Source organism: Populus nigra, chromosome 18 (assembly GCF_951802175.1).
Source record: "Populus nigra chromosome 18, ddPopNigr1.1, whole genome shotgun sequence".
In the NCBI taxonomy this organism is placed as follows: domain Eukaryota; kingdom Viridiplantae; phylum Streptophyta; class Magnoliopsida; order Malpighiales; family Salicaceae; genus Populus; species Populus nigra.
The window spans coordinates 3,052,731-3,076,150 of record NC_084869.1 but is presented as its reverse complement, the minus strand read 5'-3'; the positions used below and the strand labels follow the sequence as shown (position 1 = coordinate 3,076,150).

General features: G+C 32.5%; 2 protein-coding genes across 3 annotated transcripts; one reads left to right on the top strand and one right to left on the bottom strand.

Moving 5' to 3' along the window:
* The first annotated feature begins 2,230 nt into the window (after positions 1–2,230).
* LOC133678327 (transcription repressor KAN1-like) lies at positions 2,231–10,351 on the top strand. 2 transcript variants are annotated; one of them, XM_062100620.1, is made up of 6 exons: positions 2,231–3,734; positions 3,916–3,992; positions 4,547–4,595; positions 4,842–4,998; positions 8,468–8,561; positions 10,059–10,351. In XM_062100620.1, the coding sequence occupies exons 1-6, from the start codon at positions 2,918–2,920 to the stop codon at positions 10,155–10,157; spliced, it is 1,293 nt and encodes a 430-aa protein (XP_061956604.1). In that variant the 5' UTR covers positions 2,231–2,917; the 3' UTR covers positions 10,158–10,351. The 2 variants fall into 2 exon arrangements, with proteins under 2 accessions (XP_061956604.1, XP_061956602.1); XM_062100618.1 differs by lacking the exon at positions 10,059–10,351 and adding an exon at positions 9,129–9,524 and having other exon boundaries at positions 2,234–3,734.
* A 3,972-nt stretch (positions 10,352–14,323) lies between these two features.
* LOC133678169 (annexin D5-like) lies at positions 14,324–17,454 on the bottom strand. The gene is made up of 6 exons (XM_062100399.1): positions 17,248–17,454; positions 16,994–17,139; positions 16,696–16,914; positions 15,704–15,919; positions 15,534–15,623; positions 14,324–14,762 (listed from the first exon to the last, which is right to left on the bottom strand). The coding sequence occupies exons 1-6, from the start codon at positions 17,321–17,323 to the stop codon at positions 14,559–14,561; spliced, it is 951 nt and encodes a 316-aa protein (XP_061956383.1). The 5' UTR covers positions 17,324–17,454; the 3' UTR covers positions 14,324–14,558.
* Positions 17,455–23,420: the final 5,966 nt, after the last annotated feature.

Below are 23,420 nucleotides of genomic sequence, written 5' to 3'. Positions count from 1 at the left end.
TGTGAAATTCATTCAGGTAAAAGAGTCAATTGGGCTCATGTGGGGATGACATAATAGGATAGACAAAGTTGTTGTTGGAGGATTAGAAGGGAATATTTGGGAGAATGAAAAGGAATAAGAAACTTACAAAGGTTCTTGTGGAGTTGAGGATTTTAGGGTTTACGATTATCACCATATGAAAGCAAACAAACAAGCCTTTAAGGTTCATAACTCTCAAGTCTCCACACTCGTTCAGGTCAATGGGTCCATCATGCTTATCAATATAATCTTGACATCACACCAAAAGTCCAAAACCCATTAAATTCATCTACAGGGAACACTATCTCTACCCACGGATTTATGGTTCTTTTCACCATTGCCAAACTTAGCATAGACGTGTCACAAGCTTAGCCTAATATCTTTGCCCGATGTAAATTAGCAGGTGGTACCGGGCAGAGCTCCATGTGACTATTCTAATGGGGCCATGGCACCCAAAACTTTGAGAATCCTTCATTTTAGTCCTTATACTTGAGGCTTTTGTCATTCTATATACGTATTTGGCCCTCCAAAATATATTTTGTTTCTCTGAACCCTTTCTTACTTTGTTTTATTCACATCAATCCTTCTATTTTCATAGTCGGCTCCCCTATTACAATGTTGTGATTCTGCCCACTTTGACCAGTCCTAAATTAATCATAAATTAACCCCATAATTAATGTCTCTAACTAAACGTCAAGCACAAAGGGAAAAACATTAAACATTAATTCTTAATTCTCCACTGCATAGACGAGTAAAACCCGATTGGTGTTCTTCCCTTTTGTCTATGTGCTACAGCTCTTTTCAAAATTACCATTGTTAACTTCCTTAGATCTATGTGAAGCTAGAATAGTTAATTTTGATGGGTATTTCTTCTCTTTCTTTTTAATTCTCCTCCTATGTACGAAAAAACACTTTTCCTTTAAAAAAAAACAAAAAATAACGTTGGGTTAAGCACGAATAGAGTAAGGAATTGATTTTAGTTTACATGGAAAATGTATTGAAAAAAAGCTATGCGCGCGGACAAATTATTCTAAAATTCTAGGCAAATAGATATGAGAGATAGATGACGAGTTATGAATCTCGTAAATACCAGACGTTTGGTTAAGCACGAATAGAGTAATCTTCACATGGAGATTTTTCATGATGATTTTGTTTTAATTACGCCTCAACTTTCAAGAGTTAGTGTATTCAATCTTGTAGAATAACTTGGCGTCAATGATCAATTAGTTAGCTTAGCTAAGCCCTGGAATTCTCTTCTTGAAAAAACCTCGAGGAGTTGATCAACCTTTTCAAATGATATTTTTTTATTAATCAATTTGTTCAAAAGGTCTGCATAATATATATAAATTACAAGACATGGAAATCGATGATATTGTGCTAGCTAACTAAGCTATAGACTAATATTATTTGACAAGAGAAAATAAAAAAGAAGTATTGTCACGTTAAAACCAATGAAGGATATTTCAAGTGCCAAAACCCGGCAGCTAATTTGTTGGTTTATATCTATATATATATAGGCAAGCAGGGCAAGTTAAAGAATAACAAGCCAAAGAGGGCTGCTAAATTATAATTATAATGGGAACTACTCCACTTAATATTTCCTATGTAGTAAACAGTACGTAGACCTTATTTTTGTTGATTTGTCACTAGTGCAATTCTACTTTTTCAATAAAGTAAGTGGCCACAAAAAGAGATAAAAATAAGAATTTATTTCTTCGAAAGAATAATTTACATCCAACCTATATAAGATTAAGAAAATCTAGGATATGATGGGGGAAAAGTAATTGTTATTCTAATTAGATTTTTTCAAATTGTAATTTATATCGATTTCCATATTAATAATGGCTTGTTAAGCTTGGGATCGATCGAAGGAGCTGGGAGTAATATTTATGAAAAAGTAGTATGATTCTTTGTGTTTCTTTTACTCCACGAAGACTTGATAAAGTATTTATTTGGTCATTGGATATAGAGATAATCATAGCTAATTTCACAATGTCCCTTTATTCCCTTTACAATAAGAAGAAGAAAAAATACAAGACTCTGCAATTATCTCCTTGCTTTTTGACAAAGATTATCATTGAACCAAGACAAGACACATATGATGTCTTGTTTATCTCATACGACTAACTAGGTGGTCATTGCATTATTGTTTTCCTCATTCCCCCCTTTTTTTTCTTATGTAGTTAATGAGAGAGAGGCCCTATAGGGTGGGGGAGGGGAGAATTGAAGAATATTTAGTGCTTACTACTCCTTCCTTCCTTACCATCTCTTTCGTATGGTATATTTTAACCCCGTTGTCTACGGGGAATTTTAATTTTTAATAGGAAAAGAAATGCCAAAACCTTTGCAGTTTTGCGTGTATTGACTATGGAGAAAATGAGAGCTGATCAGCTTCTGTACAGAGGTATAGAGTGAGAGAGAGAGAGCTTTGTTGAAGTGTCATTTTCCTATATCTATATACTCTTGAGGAAATAGGAAACCAAAATCCCTCACCTTCTCTCAACCCTTTCCCACATTTTTTTTTTCTAGCTACTCTTCTTTCATAACCACACATCTCGCTCTCTCTCTCTCTCTCTCTCTGAGTGGAGTGTGTCTGTTTCTTGGAGAAGAGAAAAGGACTTTCGTTTTTTCAGTTTTTGCATTGAGGCACTCTCTACATCAGACTTTCTTTCTTTCTCTTCTTTGGTTTTGTGAAGTTATTAGAGGGTTTTGCCTTCTTTAATTTCATAGTCATCTACACTTCTAACCTCCTAAAGATTGCTTTTTTAGTAAGCTTAGAAAAGATCCCACTTCAAAAATCTACTCTATTTTTTGTGTTCTTGAATCTTGGCTTCTCTTTAATTATTGGAAGAACAAGAACAACAGCCTGCAACCATTGATTTCTAAGGGAATATTAAAAATGTCCCAGAAAAGAATTTTTGATAAACAGTCTTTGAATCTGATTCCAGACCTTTCACTGCACATAAGCCTTCCAAACAGCGCTCCTTCTTCGATTTGCACTGGCACAAATGATAGTGATTCTGCTTTTGATATTTGGCGCAAAGATGATGGCCTAAAATCACATAGTGATAGTTCCATAAGGGTTGGGTCTCAAGCAGACACTGAACTCTCTCTTGCAAATCCAACAAATACTGCTTTGGAGGCAGAGAGCCCTTGGAGAAGGAACTTTTGTGGGAGCGGAACTGGCAGTGTTGAAGGTCACCATGGTCAAGCAAGGCAAAGAAATCTTCTTCTTCAATGTTCTGGCAATGGCCAAATGAGTCATATAAATCATGGGATCTCAGTTCTTGATGTCACAGGATTGAAGCCTATAAAGGGGATTCCAGTGTACAATAGCTGGAATAGTTCAGGAGATATTGATCCTAGATTTAGCTTAAACCAAATGCCTTATTCACCTTCTTGCACCCCTTACTCTTCTTCTAACCCATCAGCTGATCACCATAAATCTCCTTTCCAAGCTTACAGAATGGATACTTCTGCACCAAGATTCAATGGAATGTCAATGGACACACTGAGAGCCCCACAATACCATCAATATGGAGCTGCAGGTGTAGGGAGTGGTCCTGGTGCCGAGGTATATGGTAGTGGCATGATCAGATCAAGATTTATGCCAAAGTTACAAAGCAAGAGGAATATGAGAGCTCCAAGAATGCGTTGGACTAGCTCACTCCATGCTCGTTTTGTTCATGCTGTTGAGCTCCTTGGTGGCCATGAAAGTATGAATCTTTTCTCCTTCTATAATAACCACTCACTCACTACATGATATATATAGTTCATTTCTTGTCGTGGTGCAAGAGCAAAATTATAATATCATATAGTACTTGAGTTAAATTAAGAACTGGTTTTATGGACTTTGTTTTGCTCTAATCTTTGTCGTGATTGTTTCCTTGCTATTAGGGGCAACTCCAAAGTCAGTTCTAGAGCTCATGGATGTCAAAGATCTAACACTTTCTCATGTTAAAAGTCATTTACAGGTCTGGCATGAAAACTCTGTGCTATTTTCCTTCTTATTTGATCTTCTTTTTCCATCCTTCACAAGAAACCAAAAGGCTACCTCAATAGCCCAGTGTTTATTAGTTTAGAGTCCTTTCTCTCTGTGTCCTCTGTGTGTGTGTGTGTGTGTGTGTGTGTATTGGGTAGTGAAGAAGACTTTGGCTCAGGCTATCCAACTGGCACGAGAGCCGATGAACGCAGTGAATGAATGAACAGTTGAGTCTGCTGTTTTCTGATACAAGACAACTTCTACTTTTTGAGAGAGAGAGAGAGAGAAAAAGTAGCCATCATTTCTCAATAATACAAGCAATTACTGACCTTACCAAACATCAACCTCGTGGTTAATAAACAAGGGAAGAGAAATTCAGAACAAGAAGCATCTGATTTGATTTTTTTGACTGGGGCTTTTCTTCTTCCTTTTTCTTTTGCCCTTTTAAATTTATTCAAATATTATATATACTGGTGCTATAGGAGCATAGATAGGTCTACCTTGTGTTTTCTATTAATTTTCTTTTGTCTTCTTTTGCCTTTGCAGATGTATAGAACTGTTAAGAGCACTGACTGCAGACCTGCAGCTTCCTCTGGTAATTCGTCTTCCCTTTCTTTAATTTTTAGCCTAATTACTTCCCCGATTTCCGCTACCCCATTTGAAATTTTGAAGATTCCTCCCTTATCCTGTTACCATAATAAAAACAGTGCGCATTCCTACATGTATTAATGCACCTGTACAATGTACTTTATTAAATTACTCATAAAAACAAGCTTGGCATCCACAAGAATCATCATCTTATGCGCTTGGACTGACTTGAGTTTTATTGGTTGTCTATTAGATGGCTCTGGTGATGAAGATTTCATGCCTGGAACAGCTTGCTTTAATCAAAATACCAACTATTTACTCAACCAGAAAGGAGGTTCAAATATGCCTAATTTACAGCATGATAATGGTTTCTCTCACTCTCCCACCACTCTATGGAGCAACTCTTCTAGGTAACACCCCCTAGCTCTCTCCCCCTCGCCTCTCGCTCTCTCTCTCTCTCTCAGACACACACTCCCACGCACTGCATTTATTGATTTTTGTCGAGTTTGTATACTAAAAAGGGTGCATTGCTTTTCTCTTTTATGGCTTCAGCTTTAAAGCTGGTTTTTACCCTTCCATGCATGGGTGACTTTAGCTTGTGCATTTAGGAAAACCAAATCCACGTCCTCCTAACTTTCCCTGAAACTACTAGGAGCTATGTACCTTCTTTCTCACAGCTTTTGCTTTTCATATATTTTGCTTTCTTTCTTTTGTATTTTTGCTTGCTTTTTCTGCTTTTCCTGGGATGGTCTTCTACATGGCCATGGATCATATTTACCTTACCATGGATCGGGAAAAAAGTCCAGTGATGGAAAAAAAAAAAACTGTAGATAACTGTTAGAGAATAAGTTTAAGTTCTTGGATTACTGAGATGTTTGTGTTATTACGAGTTCGAATCTTAGGCTAAGATAATTTAATTTTATAAAAATAGTTCTTAAATAATCATTCAACTTTTTCATGCTTCCTTGCCACCCCTAATTAACTTTGATCATACTAATACCATCTATAACAACTGAGAGCTCCAGAATCTGTATTAATGGATCCCATAGCAAATTATTAAAGAAGAGTTCATAAAACACTCTCTTCAGATGTATTTCAGATTCTTTTAATGGTTGGAACTCATATAGTTTGATTTGAATAGGATTTGAACTAATGAGAAAGATTAATTAACTATAAATCTTTTTACATAATTAAGTATGAACAATGAGCAAAATTAAATCAGCACCATATTTATCATATTAATTAAAATGGGTACTTATTATTTAATGTAAAATTATTTGATAATTAATTAAGAGATGTTCAAAAAATAGCATTGAAAATTTTATGCCTTGAGAACTGATCGATAGGACTGTTTTACTATTCCATTTTGTATTTAAATCTTTCTTGCATTACACAGGTTTATAGCTAATGAATTAATCGTAGTTTCCCAAATTATTCACATAATTCTTAGGTTTTTAATAGGAAATTCTTTATTTTTCCCTAACTTAATTCTGGAATGTTTTTTCTCGTATTAACTCGGACAACTAAGAGGATTTTTCTCATAAATGTGATTGAAAATTTTATTAAAAGCTTAGAAGAAATAGTCAAATTAAATAAATAGAACAAAAAGCTAACAAGGGGATCGATGGCTTAGCAAATAAAGGACCAAATCACAAAAAAATAAATTAAAAAGGATCACTAAAAAGGTTTTGGGCATCTAGATTTATTATACCTAATATTCAACCTCTTAGAAAATGGTTATTATGAACAATTTTTAAAGGGATATGTGGCTAAGAATTGTTTCTTCATTTAGTGCATGTATATTTTATCCTTATGGGTTGTGGCTAGCACACCAGGTTTAACTAGGGAGTAGTGCATCGATCTGGGTGTAATAGATGGATTCGGGTGTATCAGCGCCATCCGGAGTTCAATCTTCATGGATTCGGGCGTATATATCAGCTTCATGTAGAGTTTTATCAGTGAGCTTCGATCTTATCCAAAAATATTGTCTTGTTGGATCTTGCGACAATCAAGTCAATCTAATATGTTTTGTAGGTAAACTTAGATTTCATCTCGTTGTAATCCAAGGCTAAAGGAATAATTAAATATGGAATCAAGGAAAATCTGTGCTTCTAATCTTAAAATGTACAGAAACATAGTGAATAAGTGAACAATCAAACCCAGAAAATGATCATGCATTAAAAGCCTTCTAGACGTGATGGCCAATACAAGATTCCGATAAATTAAGATGGCCATTTTATGCCAGGATCATGCGTCGCCTTCCTAGGGTTTCTTCTTGGTTTTGTACATGAAAAGATTAATTAGCCTTGAAACCATGGCCCTTATATAAGATCCCAGCATTGTACATGAAATAATGGTAGAGCTAGCTACTATCATTTTACTTGTAAGCTTTATTTTTCATTAACCAATGTGGTGGTCTGAGTGGTGCTTCGTCAAATATATACACTCTAGCAGAATATTTTGTGATATACCACGCTACCGAATCAATGATTGAGACATCAGTTAGTATTATGGTAAATGTTTTTAGATTTATAGCTCTATTATGCAAAATGGTATTGGAGAAAAACAATCAGAGCTAAAATATCAAGTTTCTAAGCATAGGCCCAACAGTATTAACATCTTGATTCTTCTTTTTAATGAATGGTATCAGAATTTGAGTGTATGAACTTTAAGATTACAGGATTATGGGTTTGTAGGAAAAAAGAAACATTAGAGCCATCAAGGAGATGGCCATTGCAAGACCTCAAAACAACATGTACATGAATTAATTAGTTGAGGTAGCTTGTATTGAGTTATAAGGATAATTAATGAGTTTTTCACTCAGCTGCGGCCATCTCTTCCAAGAGGTATTGAGGCCTGACTTTCTGTTAAGCTCTTTTATTCATAAAAAGGTCAATCATTTTCAAGCTAATTTGATTTGGATAGCTTCCACGTCTGATTATTGATGTTCTTGCACTATATGCTGCTGGAGTAGCATGCATCATTTATATAGGAACATTAGAGAGAAGCATTTAAAGGGAAAATGAGACAAAAAAAAATTAATGGTGGTGAGGTATGTCACAAAAAGGTTTTGAATTTTTCAAAACTCTTGACAGATTTATTTATTTTTTGGCTTTTGGAAATCACTTCTTAAGATATCTTATAGAGAATCGAAATCATCAATCCAGGTCGTGTGGTTCTTAATTATATTTAAATTTAAGTCACTTCAAGTCTTGTTAAGATATCTTGTGGAATCACACTTCTTTTTTCCTTTTCTCCTTGAGGTTCTTGCTAGGTTTTGAGCTACACAGTAAGGATGGCCCGCCTCTATTTCTTTAAATCACTCTCTCTTGATGTGACAGAATCTAAATCCATGTTATATAGTATCATTGCGAGTGACTTTGCAAGCTAGCTAATAATACCAACCCTACCTAGGTTATATCGTGGCGACTGACTTTGCTAGCTAGCTAGATAACAACAACCCTACCTAGTGCGCAAATGGGAGCATTGGACTGATCAAGGCAGTAAGGTTTCAGCGACAATCCCATCTTAATTTAGCTAACAGCTAGGTCAGAGGAATTAATCCTGTGGCAACTAAATGCATTCCTTTTGGTTTTCTTTTGATTAGGTCTTGTTCATCAACTAAATGCATGATAGATGTATTAATTTGATATATCTGCTTCTCCTAATTAGGTTGGTTTGATCGTGCAAGGGGACCTGTTACCAAGAAAATTAAAGGAGCATTTTTCTTCATCTGACTCCATGGATGTTTCATTTAATGATTGCCATTAGTATTGGCTTAGGAATATACGTTACAGTTTAACATTTTCTTTTCGTTCAGAAATTCAGAAGCAGATCAATGGTTTGATTGTAACTGACAGTATTTATTAATTGTTGCAGCAAAGGAGGAGGATGGCATAACAGCTCAAGAGATCTAGATGGGCTGAAGGGAGAAGCTCTATCTTCTCAACAAGTATCGGGAAATAAACTGGACGTGAGTATCTAAACTTAGTGAGACCAATATAGTTATCAATAAGCATCTCCATAACTCTATTGACTGCCATATATGTGCCAGTATTGTCCTTAAACTAATTAATATTTCCATCTAAATTAATTGCTGGATCCTATTAATAGTTGCATCTAAATTAATTGCTGGATCCTCTACGCGTGCATCCAGTAATGCCAATACTGCAATTCTATTGTACAGACGCTTGTTTTATGGAAAATAAGCTGCTTTTTATGCCTTGCGCTCTTGGATAACTTCTCAGAGAGCTTCATTAATTCTACATTGCATCCATGCTGTGGAGCCAAATATATGAAATCACATAATTAAACAAAATCTTAAAACAAGTAATCGATACAAGTTTTCAGTTGAATTCCCAATATAGAGTATCAGTCATAAGCTCGTAATAATTCTAAGGTTCTGAAAGCCAGCTTCAACATTGCTAGCTTCTGTAATTTTTTTCTTATTGTAATGTTTTTCCCCCCTCAAGTATGGACGGGTCTAAAACATATTGCATGTGGGTTCAACAAACGCTTGTCCCAATTCTTATACTTGCAGGGAGTTGGTTTTGCTCAATCAAGAAGCTTTACAGGATTCAATCAAGAACTCAAGAATCCAATCCTGGAGATTTCCTTAGGGAGACCAGAGTACTGGCAAAACGAAGAACATGAATGATTTAAGATAGAGTTGTGCTGGCTAACAATGGCATGGTATTTAGAATTCCCTTTTTCTTAAACAAAAAGAAAAGGATCATAGATGATATAAATAGATATAGGGCTTTGCAAGGGGAGAAGAAGAAAGTCTTGTTCTGTCAGTTCAGTGCATGTCTGTCTGTATATTCTTTTTTAGACCATTGTTGGACTATGTTATGAGTTGATGTTAGTCATTACATGGTGCACTCAACGAAGCAAAAAGCAGTAGAGAAGAAGGAATCAGTTTTAATGGTGCATGATATATATGGTGCATAATATATATATATATATATATATATATATATTCTCTCTCTCTCTCTCTCCACTCCTTTTCTTGCAAGATCCTCTCTCTGTTGTCTCTTAGGGTGTGAAAACTTGACTTTAATTATCATCTTTTTGTGTCATTATATCAGCTTTGATTGAGTTTTGATGTGCATGTCCAGAAAAAGTTGATAAAGCAACTATGCACTAATTGCTGTAAAGAAATGAAAAGAATATTGGGATTTTCTTGCTTTCTAGTGCAAATCAGATCTCTTTCAATCAGGAATATCAAAACTGTACTGTTCCTGCATAAAATTTCCCAGGAACACATCATCACCTTTTGCATGTATGATTCCATATTATTTTCAACACTAAAATGGGGTGTTGGGATTGTGGGTTGCATGCATGTCCCACAAGTTAATCTACTTTAGTCAATTCTGAAAGGCAGGCCGTAGGTAACTGCATCAAATCTAGCCATTAGATATCATGAATGTCATTATCAACTAATTATCTTGTTGACAAACTATTAATGCAGGCCGTAGCCTATCCATGCAGCTGGAGGCTTAAGGCCTCGGTACAGTTCACCGATATGAATATCGTCGGCCGATCGCAAATTTATTGCATTGGGCCGTAGCACAATAACCATGGCTAGCAAGCAGCACGAAGGTATCCAATAAAAAAAAAACCCTCCAGAAAACAGGAAAATAGAATAAATTGTGAAATAACATGACATTGACAGTAGGAACAAGTCAAACTTATTAAAGACCATAATAATTAAACATGTGCTTTCTGATACTACGAGGACTTCGCTATAAATAACTTTAACTTTCTTCTGTTTCATCTTATACTAGTTAGTTGTCTGTGTATTGCAGCGAAAATCTAGTCGGTAGTGCTATTAAACATGATTTTATCTGTCGACCCATTAAAGGCTTTGACTCAGATTGAGTTTCAAAGTACACCAATTAAGAGTTAATTTAATGTGATTGAGATAACTTAATAGGTTTATTTTTGACTTGGTCAATATGATAAACAACGGGCTTCAACTATTTTAGGAAAAAAATTTAAAATTAATCTCTATTCAGTGTTTCTTATGAGAAAAACATTAAAGTGATAGATCGATTAGGCTCTAACCATGTTAACTCTCTCAACTCGTGATTTAGATCATGGATCGGGTTTGACTGAGTTTAATAATTTTATTTTTTAAAATTTATATTTTATATAATTGTATTGCGCACTAAAAATAATAAATAAAATCATTAAGAAGAAATGTGTTTATTTTGACAATAAAACTGTTTTTTATGAGCAACATAGTTCATTGGATAAAAAGAGACAACAATGAAGAAAAACAATTATGGAAAACTATAACAATTTAAACTAAAAAGTAAAATATGTTTATTTTTAATAAAAAAATATAATTTTCCTATTCACACATTTCTTTTTTATTTTCAAGAAAACATGATTTTTTTTAATGAGAAACATTATTTTCAAAGCAAAAAGTTATTATGATCGTGAAAGCAAGCATTAGTTAAAAAATTAAAAACCACGAATTGATCATCTCTCCGCAACAATATGAAAAGTACGAGAATAATAAATTTGAGAGAATTTTATAAAAAAAATTATAATAAGAAGTTAAAGAAATAGATATGTTATTCATATTTAATAAAAATGAGAAAATTATTTTCAAAATAATATACATATTAGGGTAATACATAATTAACCATAAAGTAATCTATAATATCATCATTAAAAAACTCTAATCATCTTAAAAATAATTGCATTATGTTTTGTTAGTAGCATGTATTTTGCATAAAAGGCAACAACAATTAAAATAAAAGTTTATTAAAAACTTCAATCATTTGAAATAAGTAGGAAAATATATCTTTTTAATCTAAATTTTATTTTCTTATTAATGCATCTCTTCATTGTTTTAACAAAAATATATTTTTTAATTATATGCATTTTTTAAAAAATAAATATAATCATGATCTCAAAAGCAAGTTTTAATAAAAAAAAAAGTATCATAATAACATATCAATAATTTGTATGTGATTAAAGAAAAAAAATACTTAATGTCATAAAATCATGTCAAAAAATAAAAATAAAAATTTTATTTTCTTTAAATATCCACGAGTAAGTGTTTTTTCCATATCAGGTATATAATAATTGAAATTAATAATAATTGAAATTAACATTCTTATAAAAAGTTTAATATTATTTAAGAACTATGATAAAACTGATCAATAATTGAAATATATATAATGTTTAAGAATTAGGACTTGTGCGTCTGACCCAAAAGATAAAAAGATGAGCATGCAAGGGTCTATCGCATGGACAGGACATAGACTTGGCCTCTTTTTTTTTTTTTTTTTTTTTTTAAGGGCGAATCACACATTTCATGCTAGCTCGGGTTCCGGCAACTAGAAAGGTGGCTAAAAAGTTGGGTTAGGATTTTATCAGTCTAAAAATCTGTTTTTTCATATATTTTTTTTTTTTTATCAAAAACACCTAATAAACAACATCAATAACCAATTTCTAACCTTAAAATATCTTTAAATTGATTAAAAAATACAAAATTAAACCAAATAAAAATATAACTCTGATATATATTTTTTAGTGAGATGAAAGTTAAAAAAACACCTAAAATAAACTTTTTTCATTAAAATAAATTTTTTAAAGAGCCAGAATGTGACCAACCAATCACTTTCTCTTTACTCTCAAATTTAAATAATTGAAACATAAAATTGAAGACTAAAAAGTGAAATCCTAAAAAACTAGAAACCAAAATTAAAAAGGAAAATAAATTAAAGGACCGAGTGAACAATTCACGCCTCATGAATAATTAACTAAGTTAAAAAAAAATTAGGTTTGCCTCTTTCTACCCGTTTAAAATGTGTTACTTGTTAATTCTGAGGGGTGTAACTCAACTAATTAGGTATTGAATTTGCTCCTTAGAGGTCAACAGTTCGAGTCTCACAAACATCAAGGCCACTAAAGGCTTACATGGTCATTAATTTTATGGTTCATGGAATTAGTCGAGGTGCGCACAAGCTGGTCCGAACTTCCATGTTAATCTAAAAAAAATTCGATACCTGTTAATTTTTTTAACTAATTGTATCAAACACTATTTTATAAAATTGAGCATTAAATATTTTTTTTACATTGCATATACAAAATAGCAAGTGATTCCAAAATTATCAAGTTTAAAATCGTGTTAAAATAATATGTAATAATGAAATTTAAAAAAAAAGTACTTAAACAAATAATGGAGCAGAGGCCAACATAAAATTAAGAGAGAGAGAGAGAGATGGACCGAAGCAGTGAACAGTGAAAATGGCTCCCATTCTACCGTAAAAGAAACAGTGAAAATCTCTGCACTTTTATTTTATTATAATTATTTCTCTTTATAAAAAAAAAGTCTTGAAGAATCAAGACAAAGAGGGAGAGTACAAACAAAAGAAGTTTCATAGTAATAATGGCGATGGGTCGATAAATCAGCACTGAATTTCTTCAAACTGGGGGCTACCCTTTACTTTTGAGTTCCTTTCCCCCAATCATTCATTCTTCATCAATCTTGTCCACACCACTACTTCCAAATCCATTACTCCTTTTATTCTTTCTTCTTTTCCTTTTCAATTTCAACATTGTGCTAATAATTAAGTTTGTAGAATAACGTTTTTCCAGAAATAACGAGATGATTTTTAAAAAAAATGGAGGTATCCGAGCAGCTTGATAGTTTACTAATGATTATGTAGATTTTTAATAATATTAAAATAACTCAAACTTGTAATTATTAAAAAATAAATTTAAAATCTAAACAATTCATGAAGTAGTGCTACCGTCCACAAAAATAGAGCTCATAGAGGCTAGCAGAGAGGGGGAGAGGGAAATGGCAAGTGGAGAAGTAGTGGAGAGAGCAGAGTGTGGGCACTGTGGTACGCGGGAAGAGTGCGCCATGGAATACACAGGTTGGTTTCAGGAGAGGTTTGGTGGGGGTGGTCTTTGTGAGGAAGCAGTCAAGGATGAGCAGGCAAAGGTTTGGAGTAGGAGTTGAAGTTGCTTCGAGGGTTCATGCCACCTTTAGAGAGACTGAAAATGCTGGCCCTCACATTCACATGGCTCAATCCATTGTCCAACTCCTCGAGAAGATCATGTCCTCCACTTTTTCTTTGCCCCACTAAGATGCCTTTGCCATGATTCTAGCTTTGATGGTGCTTGTGAGAATGCTGAAGGGAGAGTTGACTAATATAAGCTTGTTATTCTCGCCTGTAAATTAGCTAGGCTTCATGCTCCTTCGTGATTTGGATATGATAGCAGCTCAGTTATTTAACAGGTTCCTGCTTATATTCGTAAGATTTAAGGTCTTACTTTGCATTACTAGATTTTCCAGAAGCTAAGATCTAAAACAATCTAAAGCCTACAAGATGGTGAAACAATTCAGGAACAAACTCAAGAAATTAGGATTTTTTAACAGAAAATTTGGATTGAAAAGTGCGAAATCCTTAGTATTGATGACTCAGTGTGTTTGTTCTTCGCATGATTGTTGGGTGAATGAAAAGATTCCAATTGACATTTCCAAATTAATGTATATTACATATAATTGAGACAACATTGCAATGGAAAGCATGGTTTGGAATTGTGTTCTAAACAATGTTTCATAAAAATTTAATTTATTTATTTTTGTTTGAAATTAATTTATTTTTTATATTTTAAATTGTAAGTCAAAAATAATTTTTTAAAAAATATATTATTTTAATTTATTTTTAAATAAAAAATACTTTAAAATACAACCACTCCGTATCAAAGAAAACCAACTTAGATATAATAAATCCATATATACATGCATACATATCAAAGAATACATCAACAGTGAACAAAGAAACTACAATCACAAGACACTACTATCTTCTTTACAGCACCGTGTTTGAACTTCGTATTTACTCAATTCTAAGAACAGCAATCTCTTGTACACACACCAATCATGTCCATAAAATTGCATTTACATGCTGTCATTTGTACAAGCACCAAGCATCTTCAGCTACTGGTTGGGCCCCAAGAGAGCGAGAAGGAAAGCTCTGTAATGACCTGAAGTTTCTGAGTGAACGGCATCGTTCAATGTCTTTCTGTACTTCTTCAGATATTCAGCTTTTATATATTGCATGTCAATCTCAGTCCTTGTCACAATTACCCTTATAAGGGCAGTGTCATTGGTTCCCAGGCCTTTCATCGCCTTGCGCAGCAACTGCAAAGTTTTATGAAATGATAGGATTTATCATTGACTTCAACATAAATAACAATATCAGGTAAATAAATGAACTGAACAATATCACAAGAGATGGGGTTCAATCCTGATTTCACCCAGATGCAGGCAGGGTCACCCCCATAGCATCCTCCAACTATTGAAATATATTAGGGGAAAAAAGAAGGAAGAAGGAAAATTCAAGTGCATGTCCTTCCTAGGGTTTTGATTGCTCAAAAGCCTGGTGTAAAAATGATAATTAGTTAAGATGACAACAGCTGTGGGATGCCAAAAATAGTTATGTGATGCATTATGTGAGATGATCAGGCCATAGATGGCCAACTGAGGAGCTTGCTTATAAGTCCACTGTTACTCGATATCAGAAGATGCTGACTTGTTGGACAAAATCAATTTCGATCTGTTTCAACTTCAATATTCACAATTTTGTTCCTTTCTACATGATCTCTATGTTGCGATGATTTTTTTAAAACACTTAAGGCTGAACTGCTGAAATGTTATTCACTGAAAACACCAAAAGAGTGTGTACCCCATGTATGAAACAAGCTACATTCCTGTCATCTACACATCGTTATAGTTTACCACATCAAATAAACAATTTAATGAAACCATAATATATAATGTGCCTTCACAACATGGATACATGGATTGCCTGCATACCATACTTCACCTCATGGACGAAAAAAAAAAGTTTTCACGGGAACCAGATGAAGCAGAGAAAACCAAATCAAAGAGGTTAAAAATTTGGAAGGATACCTTGACAAAGTACTTTGCCGGATTCTCTGAGCATTGTAAAATTGTCTTCAAAGCATGCTCAAAATGTCCTGAAGTTTCCTTCTTTATAGCCTGAAATTGTTCCAAATGAATTTGCCTCACAGAATAACCACAAGATGAAAGAGAGGCAAGAGAACATTAAGAAAGTTTACCTTTTTCAGAGAGTTTCCATACATGTTGTGATAGGCAGAATCAACAGCAGCCAAATGTGCTGCACTTCGTTCACTGAATACGCGGATGAAAGTCTTCTCATCAGTTCCCAATCTCTTCTCACCTGCTTTATAAAGAGCCTTTGCATCCTTCTCAACCATATTTCTGTCAACTTCACGGCCTTCATAACGAGGCGTGCTTACATATGCTAGCAGGAGCTAAATCAAGTATATTATGATAACACATCAGGAATTTCAGTTTCCTTTAATGAATATTGAATAAAAAGGCTGACATATATTCTGGGTGGAAAAAAAGAAAAGGTGGTGGATGGGGAAGGTCATACTAGAAATCCCAATTAACAGCATAAAAACAGAGTGGACACAATTCTATAACAAGGGCGAATGCTGTTTTAGCAAAAAATCCCAAATTATTCAGTGAAACTCCAATATTGTAAGTAGAAAGAAATCTAACGGTTGGTAAGTCCACCTGAACTTTTCCATGCTTAAAGCAGCAGCCACACGATTCCCAAATCTTAGAAAGGCGAGCAGGGACAAATTGTTCAGTAATAGACATCTGTTTTTGAGATTCAAGGTTCATTTTACTTTTTATGGGCATAAAACTATACAGGATCATCTCACAAAATTTTACATCGTGACAATAGGCAAATGCTACATAAGGTTTTGTAGCCGATTAAAATATCGGCGATCAGAATGAAGCTGGCCTTCAACAAATAGACTTATATATATATCTAAACCGCGTAGAAAAACTAGAACCCCAAATTGCTACAGAAAAAATTAACTGCTCCCAGATGGACTTTATTGTCGATCAATGCTTTTGCATGAACAAGGAAACAAAGGCAAACCTATCATGTCCGAAATCTTTGTAGATGTGATGCCTGACAATACAGGAGCTAAGAATACTACCCAATCAAAGAACAAAGATTTACCAACCATCAAGCACATCTTTTTAGAAAGAATGGATTGCTAAAGTTTACCTTTTTATGGTCTCCAGATGCCCGTAATTCTATATCATGCTCAAGATGAACCCCAAATTTTGCATAGTAATGCTGTTTAAATACTTGTATCTGGGATGACGTGCGAGAACAAATTACTTCAGTTGCAGTTTCCAGATTTAATATATCTGCTATAAGTGCCTGCCTGACAATAATTGCATCACGACCAGGTAGATCATGCATCCACAACAGAACTGCTGTCTGAAATGCAAAAGGAACAGATACATGAGATGTCTGGTTTTCTGATATAAAAAAAAGGTAGAAATACGAGACATGGTACCTCCAATTTGCCAGTAAGCTCCGAAGTCAAGCGTTTAAGAAGATCCTCAGCGTACAAAGCTCTGTACTCATGTTGGATGAGAGCACGCTGAGCTGCATCTCGATGAGCCAGGATACTGATCACGGCAGATGTGTCAGTTCCAAATCCTGGAAGGATAAACAAAACAAAAACAAAACAGATTGAAGTAATATCATTTATTTATATTTCTTCAAATTTTCTTAATGATCAACAAACATAACTAAGTAAACAAATACCCTTAAAAGCACGGTAGAGATGCATTGCATCATCTCTAGGGGATGAAAGCAGTGGCGGAACAATTAAAGTTGACATTTTTTTAAACAGAAAAGGGGACGGACAGGTTGGGTTGAAGTTTAATCAATTTCAAGGTCGCCGGAGTTGCTACTGTGGACGACCTGTTGTCCATTTATCTTGCGCGGATTACGGGTTGTCCTATGATTTTATTTTTTTTAATTTTAGAAATGTCCGGGTCAGACTTTTCTGGCTAGCGTGTGCACACGGGTTGAGGCCGCACATCCGGGCGGCTGCCCGACTCAAAGAGTTTTTTTTTCAAACTTGTACGTTGGAAAAAAAATATTTACCGAATGGAAAAAAAAATTTGTTAATTTTTTTTTATTTGTTCTCGTGGTTTTTATATTTAGTTCCATAATTTCATCCATTGTTTTTGTGCAAGGATATTTAACTAAATTTAATATTTATTTTTTAATGTGATTGCTAAAGAAAATTGTTAGCTTTTGCCCAAAAAGTTATTATTTTTTGCTCAACTTAAATAAAAATAAGTTTAATTGATTGAATGATGGTATTAATGAAACTAAAATTAAAATCATATAAACATTAAGGGACCGAATAAAAATTTGGGTAGAGAAAAATAAAAGGAAGAAATAGGCTTAAACATTAATTGGAATAGTTTAGAGAAAATAAAAAAGAAAGGAAGAAAGAAACACATGATCGTTGATAATTTTTAGATTAATTGATATTTGTTTTAATTTTATTTTTAAATATTAGATAAAATAAAATAAAATTTCATAATTTTTTATTTATTTTTATAAAATTATCTTATTAACATGATCCGAGTTGCAAGTTAGATAGATTAACCCGAGTTGACTTGAGTTTTTTTAATTAAATTTTATTTTTAATTTCATCCTTCAACATTTGTTTAATTAAAAATTGAATTTCATGTTTGGATTTAATTTACTTTATGTGGGATTATCTTGATTTCATGATCTAAGTTGTAAATTTGGCAAATCATACCGAATAAACCCGAATCATTCTAATATATTATTATTTAAATTATTTTTAAACTTGTAAAATTACATCAAATTAATTTTTACATAATTTAATATTTTTTCTAGTATAACACACGTAAGTATAACGTAAATATAACGCACAGCATCTCGCTATGCATAAAGCAAAAAGGAGCTTAATTCCATTGCAAGTTTCTAATTTATTAAAAAGAGAGACTTTCTCACACGAAAGAAAGCACTATGACACCGATGGGCATTATCTAATTAATTGATGGCCACGTGTATCTATTTTATATATTAATTTCTTAAGCAATTTGAAATCGTATATACAACTTTATTTGTGATTTTCCCCCATAATTTAGTGCCATGACTGATGCTGTGATAAGAATTTCGACCTCTGAAACGGTTTAATTTTCAATTATGTCGTTTTATAACGTATTTATTACAAGCTTTAAAATGTATTAACAATTATGTTTGGGTATTTTTAAATAGGATTTATTGTTTCAATAAATGATATTCTCAGCAAAAAAAAACTAAGCCCGGTTTGCTTTTGTTTTTTAAAAGTATTTTTGATGTGCTGATATCAAAACTAATTTTTAAAAAATAAAAAATATTATTTTGATATTTTTCTAAATAAAAAATATTTTAAAAAGTAATTTCAATCACACTCTCAAATATTATTTTTAGTGTGTAATCGCAATCGGTTTTGGATGAATTTTCAAATTGTATTTTGAAACATTTATATTTGGAGATTTCTGAATAGGATTAATTGTTTTAATAAATGATATTTTTTTATCAAAAAGATTATATATGCGTGTAATGGCAATCAGTTTTTGATGAATATATTTCCAAATTGTATTTTGAAAGATTTTAAAAAAAAATTAATTATATTAATAATGTGATGAAAAGTCTTAATATGCATGTGCTTCTAAACTCAAACACACAATTATAGTAGGAAAATGCATTGTAACGATTGTTTCTCTAAAAATATTAAGGTTAAAAGTGTTAACGATTTTTTTTATTTTTTTCTCTCCATTTCATATCTATCTTTCTTTTAACGTTCTAAATAATGCTATTAACACTTTAATTTCAAATCATTTTTCTCTCATTTTTAATTATTTTTTATTCAAACACACACACACACACACACATATATATAACCAAACCCTTTCTCAATTAAATTTTTTGTTGTTTTTATTTTATTTTTTAAACTTTAATTATTGTGCGGATTTTACGAGATATAATATTCAATGCCAATAACTCCATTTGTCTATCAATTTTGAAGAAGATAAAAAACGGACGTAGCCGCCGAGACCTGGAGAAGACGACGCGTAAGCGATGGATTCAGACATATGCCGCGTCTCACAAGCTGCCCGTCAAAACAGGACAAATGTCCGAACAACTAAAGTTACCTCTGTCCAATGAGAACAAGTTTCAAGTTTCTCAGCGAAGCTAAATTCTCAGCACACCTGTTGTCGGCACTCTAGATGGATATTAAAATCATACTTTTTAGAAAATCAAATAATTCAAATCCCTTATTTTCTTTTTGCATAAGATGGTAATAAAATCTTAATTTAAATTGTTGTGGTAAAATCAGGAGTTATTGGGATTGTTTTATGATTTCAAGTATGTTGATAGGTATTGTCGTGACATTTCTTAAGCATGATCGTTGATGTAATAGTATAATTGATAATGTAATTCAATTTATTTTTTTAATTTTTTTTTTAGAAAACATCAATTTAATATTATTTTTAAGTGTTTTTTAATTGTTTTGATAAAAATTTTTTTTAAAAAAACATCATTTTAATATATTTTTAATTAAAAAATATTTTTAAAAATCATTCAGTACCGTATTATATAATACTTTTGAAAAACATTTTAATCTTTTTGTGGTCTAATTCTATAAGATAAAGTTTTAAATTAAAATAGAAAGTCAAAACTAAAAGTGAGAGGACCATAATATAAAATATAGAGAAAATATATGGTTAATCTCATTTTCATCCTTCTTTAATTTTGTTCATAGATATTTTTTTTCTTTACAATTTAATACTTTTGCGGCCTATTTCCATGGAATAAAATTTAAAATTGTAGTAGAAAGATAAAATTAAAAGTAAGAGGACCATAATAAAACACAGAAAATGTGTGGTCAATCTCAAAGTTTTTAGAATTTTTTTTTGGGTCCAAAAATTTATTTTGTTTATTTCTTAGTTTTTATGTTTGAGAGAGGAGAAAAAGTCGCCACAAAACTATGAATGAAAGAAAAAATTAATGGTTGGTCATATTTCAGTAATAAAAATGGTCGATTTTATTGTTAAAAAATTTTATTCGACAAGATGAGTTCAATGACAATGATTTATTCTATAAACATGCTTGAAAAAATAAATCTAGATTTATTTAAGTGATTTATTGGTAGGTGGTTTATAAAAGTTTTTATGATGTTTTTAAATGAGAATGAGTGAGAAATAAATTTTTTGATCTAAACCTTTTTTTAATTTTCAAACCACCATAGTGGTAGTTGGATTTTAATCAGCACCCAATAAAAAGTGGATGACTAATGAGAAAAAAAACAAGGCACTAGCTTATGCTTCTAGCCCGTGTGTGCCTAAGTTTTTTTCTTAGGATTCGGCGTGTAGAGCTAGCCCATCAATGTTTGACCTGTTATTTTATTTTTTACAAAATCTTAATTAATACTCCTCCTTGTATTTTTTTTTCAGTTTTTACTTTGCATGGATTTTTTTTTTAAAATTCAATTAATACTTCATGTCTCTCTGATCTCTTAAATTGTTTTGCTCGTCTTTTATAAATAGTACTTATTATTCAAGAGTTTCTTTTTGTTAATTTTATTTTTTTTTGTTAATTTTATCTTTAGATATTTTTTATAGATCAACTAGGTTGCCTTAGGACTAGCTAAATTGACCGGATATGAATAACGTCAGAGTAACTTTCACACGATTTAATTTTTAAACTTGAACTAGATAAAAAATCAGATCGAAAGATTTCAAGGTTGACCCGTTAGGCTGAGTTTAACAACAATATCAAATGGTTCTTTACAACTTGGATATTTTTTTGTTATATTAAAAAACAATTGATTTGACCCGCAGTACAGCGCAAGTCTATAAACTATTTTTTATATTAAAAATGCTTTAAAAAACAAAGAAAATTTATCAAAAATGTTTATTAATTATTAATTCTTTTCTTTTGGTTTATCCTTACTTTATCCATATTTGATATCACCCTTCTTCTTTTTTTTCCTATGCATATAAGTTGGATTCTCCTAAAACAAAATGATCTTTTTTAAGTGAATAAGAAATTATTTTAGTTACTATTTGAACATATACTTTTCGTGTATTTTTATATTTATATTCGTACTGTGTATCAAATATTATATACAATGTGTTAAATCTAATGATTTATTTCTGATCTTTTCTTAGATTGAATTTTATTTCTGATCCTAAAACCTTAACGATCCTAGTTAAAATCCCAATTATTAATAACCTTTAAATGTTTTGTTTTGATGAGTATCCATGAAGACTAACAAGTGCTATCAATTTGAAGGGCCAGCCCATTTCAACCCCAATATCACATGGAGAAAGCCCCAAGTCATTGTTAAAATCCCAATTTCACCTGTAAAATATTTTCTAAACAGTTTTTTTTAATTTAATTCATGATAATAATAAATAAAAATTAATATTTTTTTAAAATATAATTTCAACGAGCTGTAAGGTAAGTATTTGTTCATATCTCAAAATGATACTGACAAGGTTCACGCAGAAGGAATTTTATTTGGAGGGATAGACATGGCCAGGAGATGAAGAAATGCATTTAATTAAATGGGATAAGGTATGTGAGCCAAAGCTTAGCGGTGGGGGTAGGTATCTGTAGATCCACCCCGTCAACAGAGCTTCCGTCGGGAAACTCCGACGGGGTCCGACTCTGATTCATGATAAACAACAGTCTTTTGGCCGCGGTTCTGCGTGGAAAATACGTGAAGAATGAGGAGACGATTCTGGCTATAATAATATTTAAAAGTCAAGAATTTAAAATCTATTTACGAGCATGAACGTGAAATAATATTTTTTTAGAGGTAATTTAACAATGAATTTGGGTCAGTATCATCATAAATTGAAGGGGGCTGATTTTCCTTTGTGGAAAGCAATTTGCAAGGTTTGGCCTCCGGTAGCAGAGGGTCTTTAGGGAATGGCGGTGGAGTCAGGTTTTGAAGGTGAAGACCTCTAAAGGATCATTCGCTTCAGGAGATTCGATTGCTTAATCAGGAATGGATGTTGCATGATGCTGTGAATGCTCAAGATCAATGGAATTGGTCGTTATTTTCTCATTTCTTTCCTGCGCATATTCTCATGAATGTTTTGGAGACACCATCCTGATGGCCTTTTTACTGCTTCATCGGCTTACTCTCTTCTCTTCTGTCAGGTTTTACTGATAATTTGTAACAATCCTGAAAATCAAAGGCTGAAACTGGAAAGATTTATATAGTGGGAAAAGGCTGAATTACACAGAAATTGAATCTAATTGAAATAAATTAAAAATTCCCGGCTACTAAACCAGCTTAATCAAAGTCATTTCTCAATGAATCCAAATACTATGACCTTTTTCATTCATCAGAATTTAGTGGTTGAACCCACCCTCGGTAATCTCTCTTCAAGAGTGATGACGAGAGAAGGATTTTCGTTGGTTTAAAAAAAAATATTCATTATAATAATCTGGGTTAATTCGGATTAGCATACTAAACTTGAATCAAGAGGCTGAGATAACTCCATAGAAAGAAAATAAAAAAACATTATAAAGTTCAGTTCTCAATTAACCTAATATTGAATGATGAAATTAAAAAAAAACAAATATTCAATTAAAAAAATGACCATAAAAAACCCAAGTCAACTTGACTAGCCCGCAAAATTCATTACCCAAGTCATGAAACTGTAATAACCTCATATAAAGCAAATTAAAAAATAATTGTGAACTCCAATTCTCAATAAACTCAAAGATAAAAGATGAAGTTGAGAAAAAATAATTAAAAAGGACAACAGAAATATTAACCATAGTCAACACTCTTAACCCACAGATTTCGAGACCCAAGTTATAAGGCTAAGATAACTTTATAAAAAAAAATCAAAATAACTTATGAAGTCCAGTACTTAATAAACTCA